Source organism: Bubalus kerabau, chromosome 6 (assembly GCF_029407905.1).
Source record: "Bubalus kerabau isolate K-KA32 ecotype Philippines breed swamp buffalo chromosome 6, PCC_UOA_SB_1v2, whole genome shotgun sequence".
NCBI classification, from domain to species: domain Eukaryota; kingdom Metazoa; phylum Chordata; class Mammalia; order Artiodactyla; family Bovidae; genus Bubalus; species Bubalus kerabau.
Genome location: NC_073629.1, coordinates 81,651,130 through 81,674,113, shown reverse-complemented (window position 1 = coordinate 81,674,113; position 22,984 = coordinate 81,651,130). Strand labels below are relative to the sequence as shown.

Genomic DNA, 22,984 nt, shown 5'->3' with positions numbered 1-22,984 from the left:
CGTGGCAACCCACTCCAGTATTCTTGCCTGGAGAATCCCATGGACAGAGGAGCCTGGCAGGCTACAGTCCATGGGATCGCAAAGAGTCAGACATGACTGAAGAGATTTAGCAGGCACGCACGTTGTGACAGATGAGAAAGTACTGCTGCTGTCCTTTGAAGCAACACAGGTAAGGCTCCTCTGTTTTGTGGACTTGCCCTTTAAGTCTCAGAAAGAGTCATAATGTCTTTCTCTTTCCTCCTCTTAAGTTTTCTCTTTTTCACAATAAACACACCCAGTTCTCTCAGCTGTTTTTTTTTTTATGAATTTTTTTACTCTTTATTGTTTATCTCTTATGGATATGATTCATTAGTTTTTCTCTCAGAAGGTTGCCCCCAGATTTTACCGTGGATCTTTGGCTGTAGCACAGAATCTGATGGATCTTCCTGTATTATAGACAGTGTGGCTTAAGGCTGCTTCCTCTTCCATCTCTCTTCAGAAAGAGGGGTTTCAATTCAGAAACATACTAGGCTGCCTCCTGCCAAAAAGGGAATCATTTCTTTGGTTCTGCTCCCACATATAACACTTCTGAGAGAGTGGTCTCTCTTTCTCTTTTTCTCTCTCTCCCTCTCCCCATTGCCTACCCCTACAACAACCTACCCCACTCCCCAAGGCCACAGAAATATGTTGCAAGAGTTTATTTGCTTATGCCTTGGTCTAAGCAAGGTAAGACTGAAGACAGCTGTGGTTCCCCAAAGGCTTATTAGTGTACATTTTACCTGAAGGGAAGGATAAAAAGGAGGCCAAGAAGTTTCTTAGAGCTTGTTACTGAAAGTCAGGTTACTAGATGGAAGGATGTAATAAGTTTTATGACACTTGTTATGTACGTAGAGCAACTTCTCAAGAATGTGTAACAGTTTACAGAGCCACCAAAATGATAGAAGAATTTAATAAGAACAAGCATTAGGGGTTTTTGTTATTTTTAACTTAATAATTATTATACCTTCCCTTATATTCACTTTAATTGCATTTTTAATTTTAAAATTGTGACAATCAAGATTTTTTATAATTTATATTTTCAGTTAGATAAAGGCAAATGTTTAAATGAAAGAGGAAATATTATATAGTTTTTGAGGACAAAGATTTACCACTGGGAGAGAAAAGGTATAAATCAAGTTATACTGTTTTCTAACTGAAGTCATGTTTGCTTTGAGGAAAATAAGATTATAATGATTTTGTTTTGGAATTCATACAAGACTTACAGAGCTAGAAATGGTGTGCATTCTTGCTAGAGTGGCTAGAACTCTTAATTCAAAGGACATTGGATGGAAGCTTCGGAAGGGTCATACATTAGGAATGGGGCTATAAAGATAAAAAAAGATAGGGCTAAGTCATGTCCGACTCTTGAGATCCCATGAACTGTAGCCTGCCAGGCTCCTCTGTCCATGGGATTCTCCAGGCAAAAATACTGGAGTGGGTTGCCATTTCCTTCTCCAGGGGAACTTCCTGATCCAGAAATTGAACCCAGGTCTCCCACACTGCAGACAGATGCTTTACGGACTGAGCTTGTCTCCAAGTAAAGGCTATTCTGGACCCCTGTGGACGCCTAAACACAAACCTTGAAGTACTAAACTGATTTGTAAGATACTGAACTTCATGCCGCAGCAATGGACAACTATATATAAAGGAAAATAACAAAATTCAGCACCCGGCAACATAAAATTTACATCGTCCATCATCCCATCAAAAATGATCAGTTGTACAAAAAAGAAGGAAAATATAATTCATAGCCAAAAGAAAATCTATCAGTATAGATAGATCCATAACTGATAGAGATAATAGAATTAGTAAGTGTGAACCTTAATGCAGCTTTTATACATCTTATAAAATATACTCAAGGATCTGAAGAAAATCATGAATATAATGAAAAGTAATGGAAGATATACAAAAGACTAAGGGAACATCCAGAGATAAAATAAATGCAAAATACTTTAAATAGAAACTATATGGAAAGAAGCAAATTAGATACTGAAGAAGAAATGATTGATGATAATGTAGCAATAAACACTCTTGAAAGTAAGCATAGTGAGAAAAAAAGATTTAAAGTCCCAATGCACTATGGGATATTATTAAGTGGTGTAAGATACATGTAGTTGGTGTACCCCAAAAAAACTGACAGAAAAAATATGCAAAGAAATAATTATAGCGGAAAATTTTCCAAATTTGATGAAAGATACAAACTCAGAGATGAAGAAGCTCAACAAATCCCAAGAAGCAGAAGAATAAAGAAACCATTCCAAGACATATAAAAATCAGATTGCTATTACTCAGTGATAGGAGAAAATCTTAAAAGCAATGAAGGTTAAACACACATACACACTGCATATAGAGGAACAAAGATAAGAACAACCAATAACTTCTTGTCAGAAAACTTCCAAGCCAAAAGATAATGGATGCCAGTTTTAAAGTGTTAGAAAGAAATTGTTAACCTAGAGTTTCATCAGTTCAGTTCAGTTGTTCAAGTCATGTCTGACTCTTTCCGATCCCATGGACTGTAGCACGCCCGGCCTCCCGGTCCATCACCAGCTCCATCACTGTCCATTAACCTAGAGTTTCATCAGTTCAGTTCAGTTGCTCAATTCAGTTCAGTCTCTCATGTCTTACTCTTTCTGACCCCATGGACTGCAGCACGCCAGGCCTCCCTGTCCATCACCAGCTCCATCACTGTCCATTAACCTAGAGTTTCATAGTTCAGTTCAGTTGCTCAATTCAGTTCAGTTTCTCATGACTGACTCTTTCTGACCCCATGGACTGCAGCACGCCAGGCCTCCCTGTCCATCACCAGCTCCCAGAGTTTACTCAAACTCATGTCCATTGAGTCGGTGATGCCATCCAACCATCTCATCCTCTGTCGTCCCCTTGTCCTCCCGCCTTCAATCTTTCCCAGCATCAGGTCTTTTCAAATGAGTCAGCTCTTTCAAGGATTGCTGGGAACCAGCGGAAGCTAAGAAGAGGCAAAGAAGGATTCTTCCCTGAAGCCTTTGGGGGAAGCCTGGTCCTGCCAACACCTTGTTTGTAGACTTTAGTCTCCAAAACCATGAGAAATTAAATGTCTGTTATTTTAGGTCACCGTGTTTGTAGTAGTTTGTTATGGCTGCTCTAAGAAATTAACATACCTTGGTATACCAAATGATGTCTTTATTACTCTTAAAATATTACTCTAACACCATATTTGTTTACTTTTCTAGATACTCTTCGACGGTAAAACGCATACAGAGTAATTTCAGTTTACCACTGCATTAGTCAATACTCAGAATGGCACCATAGTCAAAACTCATTGCTCTGCTCCTTGGGTTCATCGGATTTGTTGGCCTTATTTTTTTCAAAAGTAATGTACACTTCCCAAAATTCATAGAAATTAGACAATTTTTTCTTCTTCTTTTAACTAAGTACAGATGTTTTTAATAGGTTTTTTTAATTTAAGTTTCAAGAATAGGTCACTCAAACCTTATACATAGTCTTCCAGAAAACAGAGTGGGGAAAAAACTCACCAACTTATTCAACACATTGACATCAAAAGTTAACAGTTATTTTTTAAATATTATTTTTCTAGAAATTGTGTTTGGCCTTTCCATTTATATTCATAAGTGACAGCTTCTTCTTTTTGTTATTCTAGGTATATTGCTGCCATATCTCGGATTACTAGAGAAAATATAAAGCCTCAGAAAGCCAATTATCAAACTGGAAGAAGTTATGTCTGCATACCTCCAAGTAAACTGAGTTCAATCTATTTGTTTTCCTTTGTTTTTAGAACTAAGATACTAGTTGCATTAATGCATTTAAATTTTTGTTTAGTTCAAATAAGTTGAAATATGTGAGGTCTAATCTTTTGTTCTCCTTTTGAAGTTGCTTTATTAACTCTTTCTGACTAACAAAATAAATTCAGTAAACTACTTACATAAGAATTGGAGCTTTGAAAAAAAAAAAGGATTAGTTTTACTCTCAAGCTTTTGTAGCCTTTAATAGGTGAATACACTGAAAATCTAAGGCTAAATTTCAAAATGTATAAAAGTAGCAAAAATAAGCAAAACACTAAACTGACTCCTAGAGCTCATTTTAGATTTAGAGATAACTGCAATATGGCTAAAAAGAAAGGAATAAGTTAGTTGAGATGTTTTGGGTATTTTTTTTTTTTAAGAATTAATGTTTTTTCAAAGAAACATTTGGAGCAGATTGGAGGCAGGTCTTAAGCAAGAAGAGGGAGCTCGTAATTTATCACGGAAATCAGCTACTATAGAAGGGAAAGCAAAATGTTTGGGGTCAGAGAATTTGGGTGGAGCCAGCAGGTCTGTGTAATTTAGGACAGCCTCTTAACCTCTGAGCTTCAGTTTCTTCATCCTCAGCTAGTGCTGGGTACATGGAAAATGTCCAATATGTATTTGTTTCCAAAATCCTTCCCTGCCTCACAGGATTCTTGTGAGTAAATGACTCCACATAGGTAAAAATTCTTTGTGAACTGGGAAGTCTTATAAACTATTAGTTACTGCTTTTGCTGTTGCCTGTCCTTGAAACACAACCGCATCTAATTCCCAGGCATAGGCAGTAACCTTCAATCAGTGATTCTTCAAGGTCCTACTCCCCTGTCTCTAACTTTCTGTTCCCAGGCTCCATATCTATCTAGTTAAGTTGATGATTACAATAATTTCTGTTCATGCTTTCTCAGACTGCTTTCTATAGCTCAAATATGCTTATGTTTTTAGTATATCTAAAACCTCTTGTTTATCATTTCCTTCAGGAGAAAATTTCTACCCTTTGATAAGGCAAAGTCCTTAATACTCTAATATCTGTTGGCCTTTCCAGTGATATCATTTATTGATGTTTTACTAATACCATAAACACCACACTGACTTAATAGGTCATAGTTGTTTATTCCTGTCTTCATTTCAAAAAAATTTGAGAGGTGCACCGTTTTCTTATACCCCCCCAAAGACCATTGCTTCCTTTTCCTTCCTTTCTAGTACCTAATCCTTTGAGATTCAACTCAGGTTTCTCTAAGAAACTTTCCCTGTGGGCTCTCATAGCATTTCTATCATGCCTTATCATGCTCTGTTAGTTTTCTATTGCTATGTAACAAATTACCACAGTTAATGGCTTAAAACAACACATATTTTTATTTCAATTTCTGTGTGCTCAAAGATAAGGCACAGTGTAGCAGGAACCTCTGGTTGGGATCTCATTAGACTGTGATCCAGGTGTCAGCTGGGCTGCATTCTCATCTGGAGGCTCGAGTGGGGAATCTGCTTGTTGTAAGCTCACTGAGGTGAATACACAGAACTGTTGACAGAATTCACTCCCTTTTGTCTTTACTACTGAGGATTTTCTTGCTGGCTGTATGCTGGAGGCCTTCCTATGTTTTTAAGGCTGCCTGCAGTTCATTGCCATGTGGGCTTTCCTAACACAGCCTCCTGCTTCATCCACCCAGCAAGGAGAGTCTCTAGAAAGAGTCACATAGCAAGGTAGAATCTTATGTAATGTGACATGATCATGGAAATGAGATTTCATTACCTTTGGCATATTTCATTGATTAGAAGCAAGTAGCAAATCCTACCCACACTCAGAAGGGAGGGGATTACACAAAGGTGTTAACAGCTGAATGTGGAGACCATAACAAGTCACTTTAGAGTCTGTCCACCATACATGCCATGTTTTAATGGTCTCTTTATGGCCAGTCTCATTCAATAGAAGATGACTTCCTTGAGGGAAGGGGCTGCTGACCTCTCTGTGCAGTGATAGGGAGTAGTCATTCAGAGCTCATAAACAAATGAGCAAATGAATGATCGAATGGGGTAGAGTTGTCATGGTTTCAGCAGCCCTGTGATTTTGGAGAAAGGGGGGATAAACTCATGGTGAATGAGAAAAAGTAAGAAATGTGAGCTGGGAGAGAGAATGTTTTAAAGAATGTCCAGAAACTCACTTAATTTCATTTAATTTAGTGCTGAGCCATGTCCACTTTGACACTGAGGTAGACTCTCTTTTGTGTCTAATCTTATTGCTAAGATACTAAACCTAAGAGGTTGTGACCAATTAGATTATTGTTCAGGAATTTTCACTCCCTATCTTGTTCTACCACCACGGGCAAAATATACTCCCTTGACCCTTGACTTTGAGCTTTGCCATACTACTTGCTTTAACCAATGGCATTTTACTGGGGTGTGATGTGCTCAGAAAAACACTGGGCTGGAAGAAGCACAAGCTGGAATCAAGATTGCTGGGAGAAATATCAATAACCTCAGATATGCAGATGACACCACCCTTATGGCAGAAAGTGAAGAGGAACTAAAAAGCCTCCTGATGAAAGTGAAAGAGGAGAGTGAAAAAGTTGGCTTAAAGCGCAACATTCAGAAAACTAAGATCATGGCATCTGGTCCCATCACTTCATGGCAAATAGATGGGGAAACAGTGGAAACAGTGTCAGACTTTATTTTTCTGGGCTCCAGAATCACTGCAGATGGTGACTGCAGCCATGAAATTAAAAGACACTTACTCCTTGGAATGAAAGTTATGACCAACCTAGATAGCATATTCAAAAGCAGAGATGTTACTTTGCCAACAAAGGTCTGTCTAGTCAAGGCTATGGTTTTTCCAGTGGTCATGTATGGATGTGAGAGTTGGACTGTGAAGAAAGCTGAGCACTGAAGAATTGACTCTTTTGAAGTGTGGTGTTGGAGAAAACTCTTGAGAGTCCCTTGGACTGCAAGATGATCCAACCAGTCCATCCTAAAAGAGATCAGTCCTGGGTGTTCATTGGAAGGACTGATGCTGAAGCTGAAACTCCAATACTTTGGCCACCTCATGCGAAGAGTTGACTCATTGGAAAAGACTCTGATGCTGGGAGGGATTGGGGGCAGGAGGAGAAGGGAACGACAGAGGATGAGATGGCTGGATGGCATCACCGACTTGATGGACATGAGTGTAGGTAAACTCCGGGAATTGATGATGGACAGGGAGGCCTGGCATGCTGCAATTCATGGGGTCACAAAGAGTTGGACATGACTGAGCAACTGAACTGATGTGCTCAGAGTTTGGGAAGGGTTTGTGCAATTTGGTTTGCTCTTTTTCACCTCTGCCATCATCCCAAGAGCATGCCTGGACTAGCCTTCTGGTCACCAAGCTTCCCAATCAAGCTTCCCAACCATTCCCAACTCAGAGAGGCCAACAGTCAGCTGACCTGTAGTTGTGTAACCTAAACAAATGCTTGCTGTCATATGCCACTAGGATCCTGTGATTGTTTATAATGTAGCAAGAGTGAGCTTATCCAGGATACCAAAGGGAAATATGACTCAGCTAGAAAAGAAATGAACTCTGTGCTTCCCTTTTGCAGAGAAGGGTTAGCATATCATGATTTGCTAATGTGAAAAAAATTTATCTCAAATTTTGGAGGTGGGAGTAAAGAGGAGGCCATAATTCTTGAGGAGCTGTGTGTATCATACATGGAAGTTTTCTCAGACAGCAATTTCATGCAACTCTTCACACACTCTCACTTTACAGATGTGAGGGCTTCATAGAAACCTCCATGAGCTCACAATGTCTGTCCCATGTAGAGTGGTCAGCTGTGTGCAGCATCTTGTGCTCCCCTTGCACTCCTGGTGTTTTCCACTCATGTCAATGAATCAGACTGACATAAAGCAGTGATGTTCTTCCAGCTATGGCCTTCCAGACTTCACTGTTCCAGGTCTTTCCACACATGTGTAATCCCTGTTTCTATATCTTAAACCTTTCATTCTTGTATTACTTATAAGGGCTCTGCTTTTCTAACTAAACTGAGGCTGATACAGAAGTGAATGGAAATTAACCATCGGGCAATAAACCAGAGCCCACCAATCAGAACAAAATTTAGTCTCTTCACGGACAAAATTATTTTAAGACTAGAAAAAATTTTAAGAAGCAGAGTTTTCAAGATCCATCCCAAGAAAGGCATACAAACCATAAGGTAATGAGAATTTGTGCTTCTGTAACTTATTTTAATGTGGTAACAAAGTTATTGGTTCATTCCAACCAGTAAATCCAAGGTTTCTCAGAGGGGTTTATAATGCTTAAGATTTTCTGGAGGAAAAAAGTTCAAAATAATATTTACCTTTTCTGTGTCACAAGGAAACATTTTTATGTTTGTTTTGCATTAGGCTCTGCTATCTAGCCAGAATTTCTTTTTATGCTTCCTGGGAGTGTGTTTTTGTTTTTTTTTTTAATTTTAAAAAAAGAACAGAGTAGGAACTAAGAGGGCAAATAATCAAGGTCATTGACTCCCAATATTCATTCCACTTTAACAACTGTTGTTAGCCAATCACAGTAATCTCATTTTCCTTGCCAGTGACTCACTTAGGAGCAAGGTTCACAAACCAGCCTGAGAGGAAATACACTAGGAGCTTGCAGGGGTAGTTTTCCTACTTTTAAAAATGAGACCCTGGAGAAAAGCCTCCATTTTTCCTCTGGATATCGCTGTGTCTGATATGAGTACTAGAGTGACCACACCTCTCTTCACTGTGACTCTGAAGATGAAGACAACACCAGACATGGTAGAGCAAAGCTGTGGAAAGAATGTCCTAAATGACACCGTTGAGCCAGTGTATCATTCAGTCCTGCCCTTCCTCTGATCTTCCTCTTCTATGAGATGAGACACTTCTCTGTTGTTTAAAGTGGTTTGAACAGTATTTCTTGTGACCAAAAGCATATGAACTCAGAACAGCTCAAACATGGCTAGAAAGTATAGTTAATCCACCAATGATATGTTCCTAAAGATTTTCTCAAGGAAAAGATAATTTAGTTCTAAATTAATGAAATCTAGAGATTAATGTTAAAATATAAAAATAAAAACTCAATCATTGGTGACATCAGGCTTCTTATAGAATAATGGTAGCTATCTAAACTCAAATCCTCTGCAAATCTTTGCAATAACCAAAGAAATCAAGAGAACAATTCATTCATAATCCTTGACTATAGCACAAGAAGAAGACAGTGAATATGACAAGGTTCATTCGATTTGTTACTGGGGAGATAAACACAGAACTATTATGAGACAGAATTTGTCCTGGTTCACGTGCTGGGCAATGAATTAGGTGGCAACAGTTACACAGAGAGAGGAAAATACAGTGGGATTGTAGGGGTAGCGGAACATAAATAGCACCAACTTAGGTTCATCCCTGGAAAGCAAGTTCCCCTCACTGAGTAGAAATATTGAGAAATAAAGATACTGTATCTATATTCTTTTAAAATGTAATCAATTTGTTTCCCTGTTTATGAGACTGATACAAGAAAGATGAGACTTCTTTGCCTGATATATGAGGTGTTCCTAACCTGGCCTCAGCCTAACTAGCCAGCTCCACTCAACTGTCTACACACGGTTACACCGTGATTTGGGATCCAGTGGACCAATGATTAACTATTATAAGCTGAATGTCCTTGGACAAGTTACTGCACGGTACTTAGTCTGAATTGTCTCATCCTTAAAGTAAAGATAATAATACCTGTCCATCATAAGCATTGTGTATAAGTTAAATTATATTTTGCATGTAGCCCATGCTTAGCATAGCACCTGGCAGAGCATAAATACTGAAGCATCAACTCTGTTTACCTCCAAACCCATCAAGTTCTCTCTCTCATACCTATGTGCTGTGGTCTGTGCTGTGTCCTCCATCTAAAGCAGTCCTGTCTCCCTCCTTTGCCCCCCTCTCTTCAGCAAACTTCTTGTGTTTCAGAGCCCACATCTCTTTTCCCCTAGATCCTGTGATTCCATCCGTGTGCACACATCTATGTGAAGCACTCACAGACACCTTTCCCTTGTACACCTACTGGCACTTAGCAGGGGCTCAGTAAATATATGAGCATAAGAAGATCAACCAAAATGAAAAGAATGATTTATGAAAAATAAGTTCATTGCAATTGTAAAATTTAGAAACTTTAAAAAGCTTACTTGCATTCACTTAGATGATCTTAGGCATTATGGTACAAATGCAGGGACACTTTCTTTTACTGTTTTTCCTGCCATGTCTATTAAATTTCTGTTTTTTGTGTTTCTCATTCTAGTTCAAACTTCTCCTGATTCACAAACTAAAACAGATACTGTCACAAAGAAGGACAAAGAAAAGGAGTGGTGGAAGAGAAAGCCGGTTGAAGTTAGCATAAATGAGCCATGGGAAAACGAAGTGGATGATCTGGTTGCCTGGACCAACTCCCTTGATACAGATGCTTTGGAAGATTAAGCTGCAGGATTTAAAAAATGAACAGCCTCAACCACAGCTCAGCTTCATGGAGCAACTCTGGAAGACTCTCACAGCTTGGCTTCCCTTTTTTTTTTTTTTTTTTCAAATTTGTCTCATCCTCTCACTGCAAGAACAAATTAGAAATATAAGTGTGAATCAGTGAATATGTTGTTTTGGATTTTTTTGAGCTCTCTTTCATTGTTTGACCCCAAGTTAGCCAAGCAGCAGTATTCATTATGGTTTTCCAATTAGTGGTATTACATCCAGAGTTGTTAGACGACCAGACACACATTTTTGCTGGCAGGATTTGGATCGGGAAGAGGCTAGTATTGGAGAGGAGTACTCAGGAGCTTCAGAGGCTGGACATTAACCCAAGTAGAGGATCCATGGGCTCAGATGGTAAAGAATTTGCCTGCAGTGTTGGAGACCTAGGTCCAATCCCTGGGTTGGGAAGATCCCCTGGAGAAGGGAATGGCTACCCACTTCAGTATTCTTGCCTGGGGAATTCCATGGACAGAGAAGCCTGGTGAGCTACAGAGGAGTCCATGGGGTTGCAAGGAGCCTGACATGACTGAGTGACTAACACACACACACACACACACACACACACGATCTATACATTTATCTCCATCTGCCTGGTTTAGCATCTTATTTCCTCCATATTCAAGGGACAGGATGTCATCTGTCCAGTTCACCAGTGTTCCTGTTCTGTTTCCTCCTAGAGGACATGCTCTCTTTTCTCTTTGACCTTAACTAACCATCCCCTTATATTCTCATCTTTATTCTTTATCTTCTTTTTTTTTATTTTTGCTGTGTTACCCCAACCTGAAAATACACTGAAATCTCTCCTAAACTACATCTCCACCTCTGACCCTGCATTTTCACTTCCCTCAATACTATATCATTCATATTTTCTCAGACTTCCTGATAGTAATCCGTCACAGACTCTCTGTATTTCTTTAGTTCATGTTTGCATGCAATGCACAATAAAATCTGTCTTATGCTAGGTTAAAATTCACTATGATCACCAAAAACTTCCATATTTCCCAAATTCAACAGATGCCTTATCTTACCTGGCCTCTAGGCTATATTGGATATTATTGATCACTTTTCTCTCTGTGTGTTTTTTAATGTTTATGTGCTAAGTGCAAAGTCACTTTAGTCATGTCCAACTCTTTGCAATCCTGTGGACTGTAGCCCACCAGGCTCCTCTGTCCATGGGATTTTCCAGGCAAAAATATTGGAGTAGGTTGCCATTTCCTCCTCCAGGGGATCTTCCTGACCCTGGAAATGAACCCATGTCTCTTATGTCTCCTGCATTAGAAAGCAGGTTCTTTACCACTAGCGCCACCTGTGAAACCCTTGTTTCAGCCTTGCTTTAAAAAGAGACTTAGTTTGTAGGTTACCTACCTACACAACACAGTTCTCCCTCAAACACCACAAATTGTGTGTCTTCCTATCTACCCACCTATCTGTCTGTCTATCCATCCATCTATCCTACCTTGGGTCTAGGTATTAAATAGGTCTCTCCCTTATTTCTAGAGAAACTGATTTTAGTTGCTATGAAAACAGACAAAAGCTCTGTCTACGTACTTTGATGTCTGGGCACTTCCCTGGCTAGTAGATATTTCCAAGTCTACCTGTGGTAGTTCATAAAATAAGTTCTCAACATTGTAGTGCTGGATCTTGTTATCCTCCCCAACCAGAACCAAACAATTCCAGCAGCTGTCTCAGATCTCTCCTTATTTTATCAGTGCTAAAGTACAGTCAGAGTCAAATTCACAACCCCCATCCAGCTCCATAGCAATTACAGTTCTTTCTACATCTAGTAAAAGAGCCATATTGCATGGCCTACCCGATACCTCAGTGAAACTACAGAATGTAGCTCAAAGGTGCATTTTGCTGATGGTCACAACAACAGAGGCTGGGCCTCTGACTCTTCTCTGGTAGTTCTCTAGGAGGACAAACATGTGAATTGTCAACAGATAAACAGCAGTTAGCAAGAAGTCCTGGACAGGGCAGTCAATCAAAAATGTTTCTGTGATATCAGCTGTCTCATAGTGTATTTTATCCTGTCTATTTCTAATCTTTTCTTTAGGGCAAAGTAGTTGCATTTGGTACTTTCCTTTCTTGCAACCAGAAGACCTGGGGGTGAAAATGGGTGGTGGGGGGAAGTGGGGAGAGAACAAGTTTTTGTAATAGATACTTTAGTTAGTAGAACAGGATAGTTAATTTAGTTACCTTCACTGACCATTCATTCTGGGTCTTCAATATGCATTTTCCTTGTACTCCTAGCTCTTGGTGGAAGGTTCTTTTGGGCTGTAACCCAGTGCTGCTCTCTACACATTTTTCTTGAACATCTTGCCACTATGAGAGTTGCACCACCCATGTGTATTCTTATTCTCTGACTTTTTTCTACGTGCCTTAAAAGACCTTTGCTTTAACTTTCCAGTGTACCTAAAACTCAACTCAACAAGCCCAACTTAAACTCATTTCCTCCTCTTCATCCCACCCCCAGCAGACTACCTCCTGCCTCTTATGCTTCTTTTTTCAGTTAAGGAATAACCACAAAATAAAAACTTGGGAATTACTATGGACTTCACTCTTTCATTTATGGCTTGTTGATCCCCAAGATTTAGCATATTGTCCATTCAATGTCTTAAATCCATCTACTCATTCCTGTCCTCACCGTCACTGTATATTTTGAATGCCTTTTCATCAATAGATGAGATTATAGTTTTTTTTGATAACATCATTCACCTACATAAAATTCTTCTGAGAATCTCTGCCTGAAAGATAAGGTCCATATCACCATGTGCATCACGTCAGCCCTCACCCACTCTCTTCATCCTCATCCACCACAATTCCCCACCTTGTGCCTGAACTCCTGCTTTCCCACGTGTAACATACTCTTTCCTGTTTCCCTGCCTCTGCTTATGCTATTTTCTCTTCCCATAATGCCTTTTCCCATCCTCACTTGATCAACTCCTCTTCATCCCCTGAAACTCATTCACGTATCATCTCCACAAAATCTTCTCTGCACACCGCATACCCAGCCCAGACTCTCCATAGAGTGTGTGTAGGTGTGTGCAGTTATATTGTTGTATGTTTGCCCATCTGACTCTCCCACTAAATCTTCAAAGTATAAGCTAACCAGACAGAAATCCACTTTAGGAGATCTCATCATGTAGGACCCACAGTCCAACAGCTGCCACAATTCTTTCCACCTCAAACAAAAGCTGCTGTTTCGGAGAAAGAAAAATATCATATGATAGCACTTATAGGTGAAATCTTAAAAAAAAAAAGGTACAAATTAACCTATTTACAAAACAGAAATAGAGTCACAGACATAGAAAACAAGGTTACCAAAGGGGTAAAGCAAGGAGAGTGATAATTTGGGAGATTGGGACTGACATATACACACCCCTATATATAAAATAGATAACTGATAGGGCCTACTGTTTAGCACAGGGAACTCTACTCAGTACTCTGTAATGATCTATACTGGAACAGACTCTTAAAAAGTGGATATAAAACAAATAGCTAAATATGTAAATGGGGCTTTAAAAAAAAAAAAAAAAAAAACTACTATTTCATTGGGGGCTTCCCTGATAGCTCAGGTGGTAAAGAATCTACCTGCAATGCATTGTCTTAGAATCTGCTAAAAAGTAAATTTGAAAAACTCAAGTGATGAAAAGGGAAGCTTTCGTTAACAAGCAGTGTCAGGAAGCATTTAACAGGAGACTTCCTGTGTGCTGTTTTGGATCTGATAGGAATTCTCTGCTCCTTATTAATTCCTGAATATTCAGGAATTAAGGGGAGAGGCAAGCCTCTCCCGGGACTGAGGAATCCAGGCATTTCCTTCATTAGCGTTTCTATATGGTGATAGTACCCTCTTCCTTCTTGTGAACCATACAGTAAAAGTGATTGTTTACAACTCTCTCTCTTTAATATGGATCGTCTATGTTTTGTAAGTCTGGAATGTTAATCTTTATCTTTGCTGAGAATAACTACTTTATAAGACAGTATATATGCACACACCATGTTGATTAAAACACCTTTGCTCCATCAGAGCTCTGGTCCCCGTGTCTGTCTGTCTGTCTGTCTCCCTCTCTTTTTCAGGCTTGATCCCCTGGAGCACAGAGGCACTCTGAGTTCACTTTCCTGCTCAGGCTTCTAAGACCCTCTCAAGAAGGTGCTCTGCGCCTTCACCCCATTGAGAGGGTGCCTGAGGCCTTCGTGAACAGAGCAAGCCCCGAGCAGGGGCTTTATTGGCTTTCTGTGTAAACCAAGGAATATCAGCCTCTTTCTCTCCTTTATTTTCTTATCGTCGACTTGGGACCACCAAGTTCCGGTCCATTAAAGGACCTCAACAAGCAGGAATATCTAAACAAAGTTGATTCTGAAAATAGATGTTGTGTTTAAAAAAACAAAAACAGCTTCAGTGAGGTATGATTGACATACAACTAATTGAACTATTTAATGTATGCAGCTTGAAACGTTTATGATACAGCCATGTAATCATCACTACCATTAAGATTGTAAACATATCTGTCACTCCCAAAACTTTACTCCTACCTCTTTGTAATGTCTCTCTCCTGACTCGGCACTTCCTGCCCTTTACTCTCATTCCCAGACCATCCCTGATCTGCTTTCTGTCCTTATAGATTAGTGTGAATTTTCCAGAGTTTTATGTAAATGGAATCATACTGTAAGTACTTGTTTTTATCTAGCTTCTTTCACTCAGCACAATTGTTTTGAGATTGAGTCATGTTTTGTGTATATCATTCATCTTTAGTGCTAAGTAGTATTCCACTGTATAGTAATACTGCAGCTTGTTTATCCATTCACCTGTTGACGGGTATTTGAGTTGTTTTAAACTGGAAACTGTTACAAAAGTAACAGTTATAAAAACTGTTATAAAACTGTTATAACTGTTATAAAAGTTGCTGTGGTGGATTCACCCTAAGATGACACAGTGAGTCATGCTCTTGTAGAATCCCTTCTCCTTGAGCATAAACAGAACCTGTGACTTTTTCTAGCCAATAGAATATGACAAAGGTGATTGGATACTCACTTCTGCCAATTATGTTTTGTTATATAAGACTCCATCTTAGCAGATTGGAGAGAGATTGTCCTGCTGGTTTTCAGGAAGTAAGCTGTCATGGTATAAGAAGCTCACATGGCCAGGAACTGCTTGTGGCTTCTAGGAGTTAAGAATAGTCCCTGGGTGACATCCAGCAATAAAATCGTGACCTTGGCCCTACAACCACAAGGAATTGAATCTGTCACCATGTGAGCTGGAAAAAACCTGAATTCCAGAAAGGAGTGTAGCGTGGCCAATACCTTGGATGCAGTTTAGAGATCCTAAGCATCCTACTAAGCCATGACTGAACTCCTGACCCATGGAAACTGTGAGACAATGAATGTATGTGTTTTTTCAGCTGCTAAAATTTGGGGAAATTTGTCAAGCAGAAATAGAAGATCGAAACAGCTGATAGAAACACTTATGTAAACATTCTTGAATGGACACATGCTTTATTTTCTCTTGGGTAAATACCTAGAATTGAAATGGCTGGATCATATGGTATTTATATTTTTAAGAAATGGCCAACTATTTTTCAAAAGGATTTTGCTATTTCACTTTCCCACCAGCTGTGCATGAGAGTTCTAGTTCCTCTACTTCCTGGCCAACACTTGGTATGTTCAGTCTTTCAAATGTCAGTCATTCCAAAAGGTGTGTATTGGTATATCATTGTTTATATTTATGTTTCCCTGAAGACTGTGATGATAAGCATCATGTGCTTATTTGCCATCCTTTTGTCTTCTCTGATGAAGCATCTGTTCTAATCTTTTATCCATTTTTTATTGTTTTTTTCCCTGTTATTAAGTTTTGAGGGTTCTTTATTTTTTCTGGATACAAGTGCTTTATCAGATAAATGACTTACAGATTTATAATTTACAAACAAGTAACTAGTCTGCCACTTGATTTTTCATTATCTTAACAGAATCTTCAAGGAGCAGAAGTTTTTAATTCTGATAAAGTCCTACATATGTTTTGTTTCTTTTATACATTGTGTATTGTGTCTGAAAAACTCTTGCCTAAACCAAGGTAACAAGATTTTCTCTTATTATTTTCTGTAGAAATTTTACAGCTTTAGGTTTTACATTTAGGTTCTATGAGGCATTTTGAGTTGTATATGGTACAAGGAATGGATCAAAATTATGTGTGTGTTCCTTCCTTTCCCTCCCTACCTCCTTTCCTTCATTCCTCCCTTTCTTTCTTTCTCCATTTGTTCAAAACACTATCCTTTCTAGGCTGTATTATTGTAGGATTTTTGTCAGAAAGCAGTTATCCATATATGTATGGGTCTATTTCTAGACTCTGTGATCCACTGACCTGTGTGTCTTTACATCAATATCATATTGCCTTGATTATACTATTGTTTTAATTTCTTGTTTTAAAATAAGTTAATATTAGCCCTCTAGTTTTGTTAGTTTATTTCAAAATTGTTTTGGCTATTCTAGATTCTTTACATCTCTATGAGAAGTATAGAAATAATTTCTATATTATCTTAGGAGAAGCCTATCAATTTCTACAAAAAAAAAGTCATGTGAAGATTTTTATTGGGATTGCAATGTATCTATGGGTCAATTTGGAAAGAATTGACATATTAACTATACTGAGTCATCTCACTTATGAATTCTCCTTTATTTGGATCTTCTGTAATATCTCTTAAAATTCTAATTTTCAATTGTCCATGTGTAGAATATGGAAGTTAGATTTTGTCTGATGATATTCTTATGTCTATTGGGCTTCCCAGGTGGCACTAGTGGTAAAGAACCCATTTGCCAATGTAGGAGATGTAAAGAGATGTGGGCTCGATCCCTGGGTTGGGAAGATCCCCTGGAGGAGAGCATGGCAACCCACTCCAGTATTCCAGCCTGGAGAATACCATGGACAGAGGAGTGTGGCAGGCTATAGTCTGTAGCATCGCAAAGAGTGACTTAGCAGTAGCACTGAGATAAAAATATGATATTTTTAGATTATTAACATGGTAAATTACATTGATTTATTGTTTAAAATATTAAACCAACTTTGCATTCCCAGGGTGAACTGCACTTGATCATGGTATGTTATCCTTTTATATGTTGTTAATTTGATTTGCTATTGTATTATTTAGAATTTTTATATCTATGTTCATGAGGAAAATCAACAATAGTTTTCCTCAAATGTCTTTGTCTAGGTTTGATATCAGAGTAGTGCTAGTCTCATAGAATGAATTGGGAGGAATTCCCTTCTTTTTAATTTTCTGGAAGAGTTTTTGCAGAATTCATGTTATTTCTTCTTTATGTTTCGTATAATTCACCAGTGTAGCCATTTTGGCTTGGAGTTTTCTTTCTGGGATGTCATTTAATTACAATTAATTTTTTAAAAATAGCTTTATGGCTATTTATCCATTTCTTTTTGAGTGACTTTTGTTTGCATCTTTCATGTAGCTTATCCATTCCATCAAAGGGGTCTAATTTTTTAGTATGAAGTAATTAATAATATTTCCTTATTGTCCTTTTAATATCTGTAAATTCTGTGGTTGCATGCCTTATATCTTCTCTCTTTTTTAACTGTGCTAGGTAGTTTGCTACATGTATTATCTCATAATAATCCACAATAATAAATAACTGTTTATTTTACAGTGGTTCTAGTAAGAGGGTATTATGGTACATACTATTTTCTAACTTTTTTTGGCTCATAAGGTAATTCTTTTTAAAAATTAATTTTTATTGGAGTGTAGTTTCTCTACAATGTTATGTTAGTTTCTGCTATTCAGCAGAGTGAATCAGTTACATGTTTACACCTGTCCCATCGTTTTTGAATTTCCTTCCCTTAAGGAAATGGCACCCTACTCCAGCATTCTTGCCCCTGAAAATCCAATGGACGGAGAAGCCTGGTAGGCTACAGTCCATGGGGTTGCAAAGAGTCGAGGACAGGACTGAGCGGCTTCACTTTCACTTTCACTTTAGGTCACCACAGAGCACTGACTAGAGTTCCCTGTGCTATACAGTACGTTCTCATTAGTTACCTATTTTATACATAGTATCTATAGTGTATATGTCAATCCTAATTGCCCAGATTATCCCAACCCCACTCTCCCCCGACCCCCGCCTTTCTTATCACTATATTCAAGGCAGTGAGAACATTCCTTAACATATCAGAATGTTTTCATTACTTGGCTACAATTCTATTTATATTTTCTACTTTTAGATACAAATAGAAAAATACACTAAAAATATATCAAGGCCAAAGTAGAAATGCTTAAAAAAAATCCGAAGGAGAATATTTCCTATTATTTAACCTAAGCAGTGTAGCATGGGATAGTAGTTAGGAGCTCAGACTCTGGAGCCAGAATGCCTGGTGGATCATCCTGTGCTAGCTAGCCGTGGGACCTTGGGCAAGTATCTTGGTTTTCTCAACAGTTAGGGATGAATAATAATGGCATCTAGGTTCCTACAGTTATTGAGAAGTCCTCATGCATTGATACATTAATATTTGTAAAGTGCTCAGAACAGTGCCAACCTATAATAAGTGCTCTGGCAACCACTGCAGTATTCTTGCCTGGAAAATCTCCTCCCACAGAGGAGCCTGGTGGGCTGTAGCTGGGGTTACAAAGAGTTGAACACAACTTAGTGACTAAACCACCATATAAATAAGAAAACATAAACTTTACTTGCTTCCACTGATTGTTCTAATAAGGTATGAAAGAAATCAAATCCAGAAAGCCTAAACTGAAGCTCATAAATCTATAGTTATATTAAATATTCCAGGTGATTCTGATGGAAGTGATCACAGGATGACACTTTGAGACCATATAATTCCACGATTCATTTCAAACATGAGTACAGGGCATGACAAGTGGTATCAGCTGGTAATGGGAGTGTCACAGTATGTGATAAAGCCCCACAACTGAGTGTAGAACCTGATTTGGAGAGAGAAATCTGGTGTCCTCTTGAGGAGAGTGAAAAAGTTGGCTTAAAGCTCAACATTCAGAAAACTAAGATCATGGCATCCAGTCCCATCACTTCATGGGAAATAGATGGGGAAACAGTGGAAACAGTGTCAGACTTTATTTTAGGGGCTCCAGAATCACTGCAGATGGTGATTGCAGTCATGAAATTAAAAGACGCTTACTCCTTGGAAGGAAAGTTATGACCAACCTAGACAGCATATTCAAAAGCAGAGACATTACTTTGCCAACAAAGGTCCATCTAGTCAAGGCTATGGTTTTTCCAGTAGTCATGTGTGAATGTGAGAGTTGGACTATAAAGAAAGCTGAGAGCCGAAGAATTGATAGTTTTGAACTGTGGTGTTGGAGAAGACTCTTGAGAGTCCCTTGGACTGTAAGGAAATCCAACCAGTCCATCCTAAAGGAGATCAGTCCTGGGTGTTCATTGGAAGGACTGATGTTAAAGCTGAAACTCCACTACTTTGGCCACCTGATGCGAAGAGCTGACTCATTTGAAAAGACCCTGATGCTGGGAAAGATTGAAGGCAGGAAGAGAAGGGGACGACAGAGGATGAGATGGTTGGATGGCATCACCAACTCAATGGACATGAGTTTGAGTAAACTCTGAGAGTTGGTGATGGGCAGGGAGGTCTGGCGTGCTGCGGTCCATGGGGTCACGGAGTCGGACACAACTGAGCAACTGAACTGAACTGAATGGATTCCCCCAGCGTCCCTTGTGAATGGCCCAGGCACAGTCAGGAAAGGGAGGAGAAAAGGAGCAGGAAATTCTATTAATTCTATAATTTTTGGATTCATAAGCATACCTCATTTTATTCTACTTTGCTTTATTACACTTTGCAATTTTTTTTAAACAAATTGATGGTTTTTGGCAACCCTGCTTTGTCAGATGATGATTAGTATATTTTAGAACCAATTTTTTTTTTTAATCTCTGGGTTCTCTTTCTTATAAAAAATTTTTCTTCTTCTAGTTTTATTATAATTGTCATACTGTTTAAGGTGTATAGCATAGTGACTTGACTTACATAGGTCATGAAATGATTAACATAATAAGTTTAATGAACATCCATCATATCATACAGATACAAAGTTAAAGAAATAGGTAAAAACTTTTCCCTGTGATGAGAACTCTTAGGATTTACTCTCTTAACAACTTTCATACATAACATACAGTGTTATCTTTATCATGTTGTACATTTCATCCTCAGTACTTATTTATAACTGGAAATCTGTACCTTTTGGCTATCTTCATCCAGTTCCTCCTCCCCTCACACCCTTTCTCTGGTGGCCACAAATCTGGTCTCTTCTGAGAGTGTTTGTTTACTATAACTGATTTATACCACTATATTAGTTCCTGGTACCCAATATAGTGATTCAGTATTTCTATACATTTCAAAATAATTATCATAAGTTTAGTTACCATGGTAATATATTTTTAAATAAGTTATGGATAATGATTTTTTAAACATAATAATGTTTTAAAACATTGCACACTTAAGAGACCACAGTATAAACATAACTTTTATATGCACTGAGAAACCAAAAAATTCATATGACTCACTGCATTGCATTATTTGCTTTATAGCGGTGATCTGGAACCTGCCATATCTCTGAAATATGCCTATATGTCATATTAAATTTTTGAAATTTACTTTAGTGTTCAGACTCCTCTTGCCCTCCAGATGGCGCCAGTCAGCTGCTAGTTTATGTACTGGAGTCAAGTGCACTGACATTTCTCCCGGAAGCCAGGTATACAATCTTCTTCCACTTCAAAGGTATGCAAAGCAGGCAAACATAATTTAAGAGTGAGAATATTTTGCTTTTCTTCCCTAGAAAGATGTTTACTCAGTACTAGAAAGGGTTTACTAAGAAGAAAGAAATCCAGAGCTTACAAATCATGTACACTGATAAAATCATAGAACCATCCTGGAGAAATCATCAGTTCTGACCAATGCCTTCAGGCAGTACCACACAGATGAGAATGAGTACAAAGAGAACTAGAAAAGCTCAGGGTTTTGTGTAATGACTTCCAGACACCAGTGCATTCACTGAGAGCTGCTTTACTTCCTACCTGAGGGAAGGAGGAGTTCTCTAATGGCTGGCAGAGAGCCACAAGGCTTCAGGGCCTATGTCCCACCTAGATGGCCTCTGTGTCCTTGTTTCTTACTTGTAGACCCTGGGTGTCCCCAAAGAATAAATGCTCAGCAGCTCTGCCTGTGGAGGTGTCATGGGAGACCCTACCTTATGCATATCCGTTTTTTGTTTCTTAACAAAAAGGACAAGGAGACTCAGCGTTTAGTTGTTTGTTTGCTTGTTTGAGACTCAATTAAATTTAACCCACTATCTCCAGAGAATAAGATCTAAATCTTACCTAAATATTCAGTTCCAGGAGGAATAGTCAATATTTACCTTTCAGGAGGAAGTTCTTTTGGCTTCTCTGAATTCCAGATGCAAAAATATAAGCCCACTCCATAGTGGGTTTTCATCATAAAATTGGAGAACAGCTGGCTCTCATTTTCTGAACAATATTTCTTAATAGATGTGAAGGCTAATTTTAAGTGTTCCATACTCTGTAGTCATCTACTAACCAACTCCAGCCCCTTTTGGTTTTTGTCATAACCTGAATGTCCAAATCCTGCCTCAGACCCCTCATTTCCCTCTTAAGTTCTAGAGAGCAGACCAGAATTCAAATGAAAAGTGTTCGCTCTAATGACCAAGGATAATTATATTTATGAGTTGAATTCTGTTTCAGCAAATATAATGACAACATCCAATCTGATCTCCTGAGACTTTTTTGCATGTCTCAGCAACTAGCTCATGTTAACAATGCACTGCGGTGCTAAGTCACTTCAGTAACAATGCATTATTGATAGAGAAAAATGTTTCCTGTAGAGAAGAAAATCATATATAATAGATGTGTTCACAAGTTGTTATACATGTTGAGGTCAAACTACATAATTAAGGTATTGTTCTGCTTAAATGTATGTATAATTAATGTCTAAAACCTTAGTCTATGTCATCATTGAGAGCTATTAATAAGATGTGTGTGTGTGTGTGTGTGAGTCACTCAGTCATGTCCGACTCTTTTGCGACCCCATAGACTGTGGCCTGCCAGGCTCCTCTGCCCCTGGAATTCTCCAGGAGAGAATACTAGGGTGGGTTGCCATTTCCTCCTCCAGGGGATCTACCCATCCCAGGGATTGAAACCAAGTCTCCTGCATTACAGGCAGATGCTTTACTGTCTGAGTTGCCAGGGAAGCCCCTCGAGTGGTATTAATAAGACAGTACCACTCTAATGTCCAAAAATGTTCAAATTATAACTGATTTCTCACACTGTTTTACCACCAGAAGTAAGTTTCCCTTTGTTCAGATGCAAATAACAGAAAACCTAACAGAGGATTAAAGAAATAGAGTTCACTTTTCTCACAGAACAAGGAATTCTAAGGTTCAAAGTTGAAGCCAGTGGTCCAGCTAGTTGTGCAATGATACCATCTAAGACCCAGCTTTTTCTATATTTCCACTGTGCCATTTTTACAGTTTTGGAATTTGTCTTCATACTTTCTGTTTCATGATTACAAGGTGGCTGCTGCAGCTCAGACTTCTCCTCTGTCTTTAACAGAGAAAGAAGGGAGGGGGAAAAGAACGAGGAGTGATGCTGGTTGCTACCTCTGTTCCAGAGCAAAGGGCTACCTCAAGATGACTTAGTGTCTTCAATGCTAGAAAATAAAA

At 38.7% G+C, this 22,984-nt stretch overlaps 1 protein-coding gene across 11 annotated transcripts in view; it reads left to right on the top strand.

The window, feature by feature from the left end:
• UBE2U (ubiquitin conjugating enzyme E2 U) overlaps positions 1–11,036 on the top strand; it is an 83,375-nt gene extending 72,339 nt beyond the window's left edge. For 4 of the 11 annotated variants that reach the window (XM_055585614.1, XM_055585613.1, XM_055585611.1 and 1 more), the window contains 2 exons: positions 3,656–3,750; positions 10,060–11,036. In XM_055585614.1, coding sequence (XP_055441589.1) covers positions 3,656–3,750; positions 10,060–10,235 — 271 coding nt within the window. In that variant the 3' untranslated portion in view covers positions 10,236–11,036. The remainder of the gene's footprint in view (positions 1–3,655; positions 3,751–10,059) is intronic. The other 7 variants (XM_055585617.1, XM_055585607.1, XM_055585602.1 and 4 more) reach the window with 6 other exon arrangements.
• Positions 11,037–22,984: the final 11,948 nt, after the last annotated feature.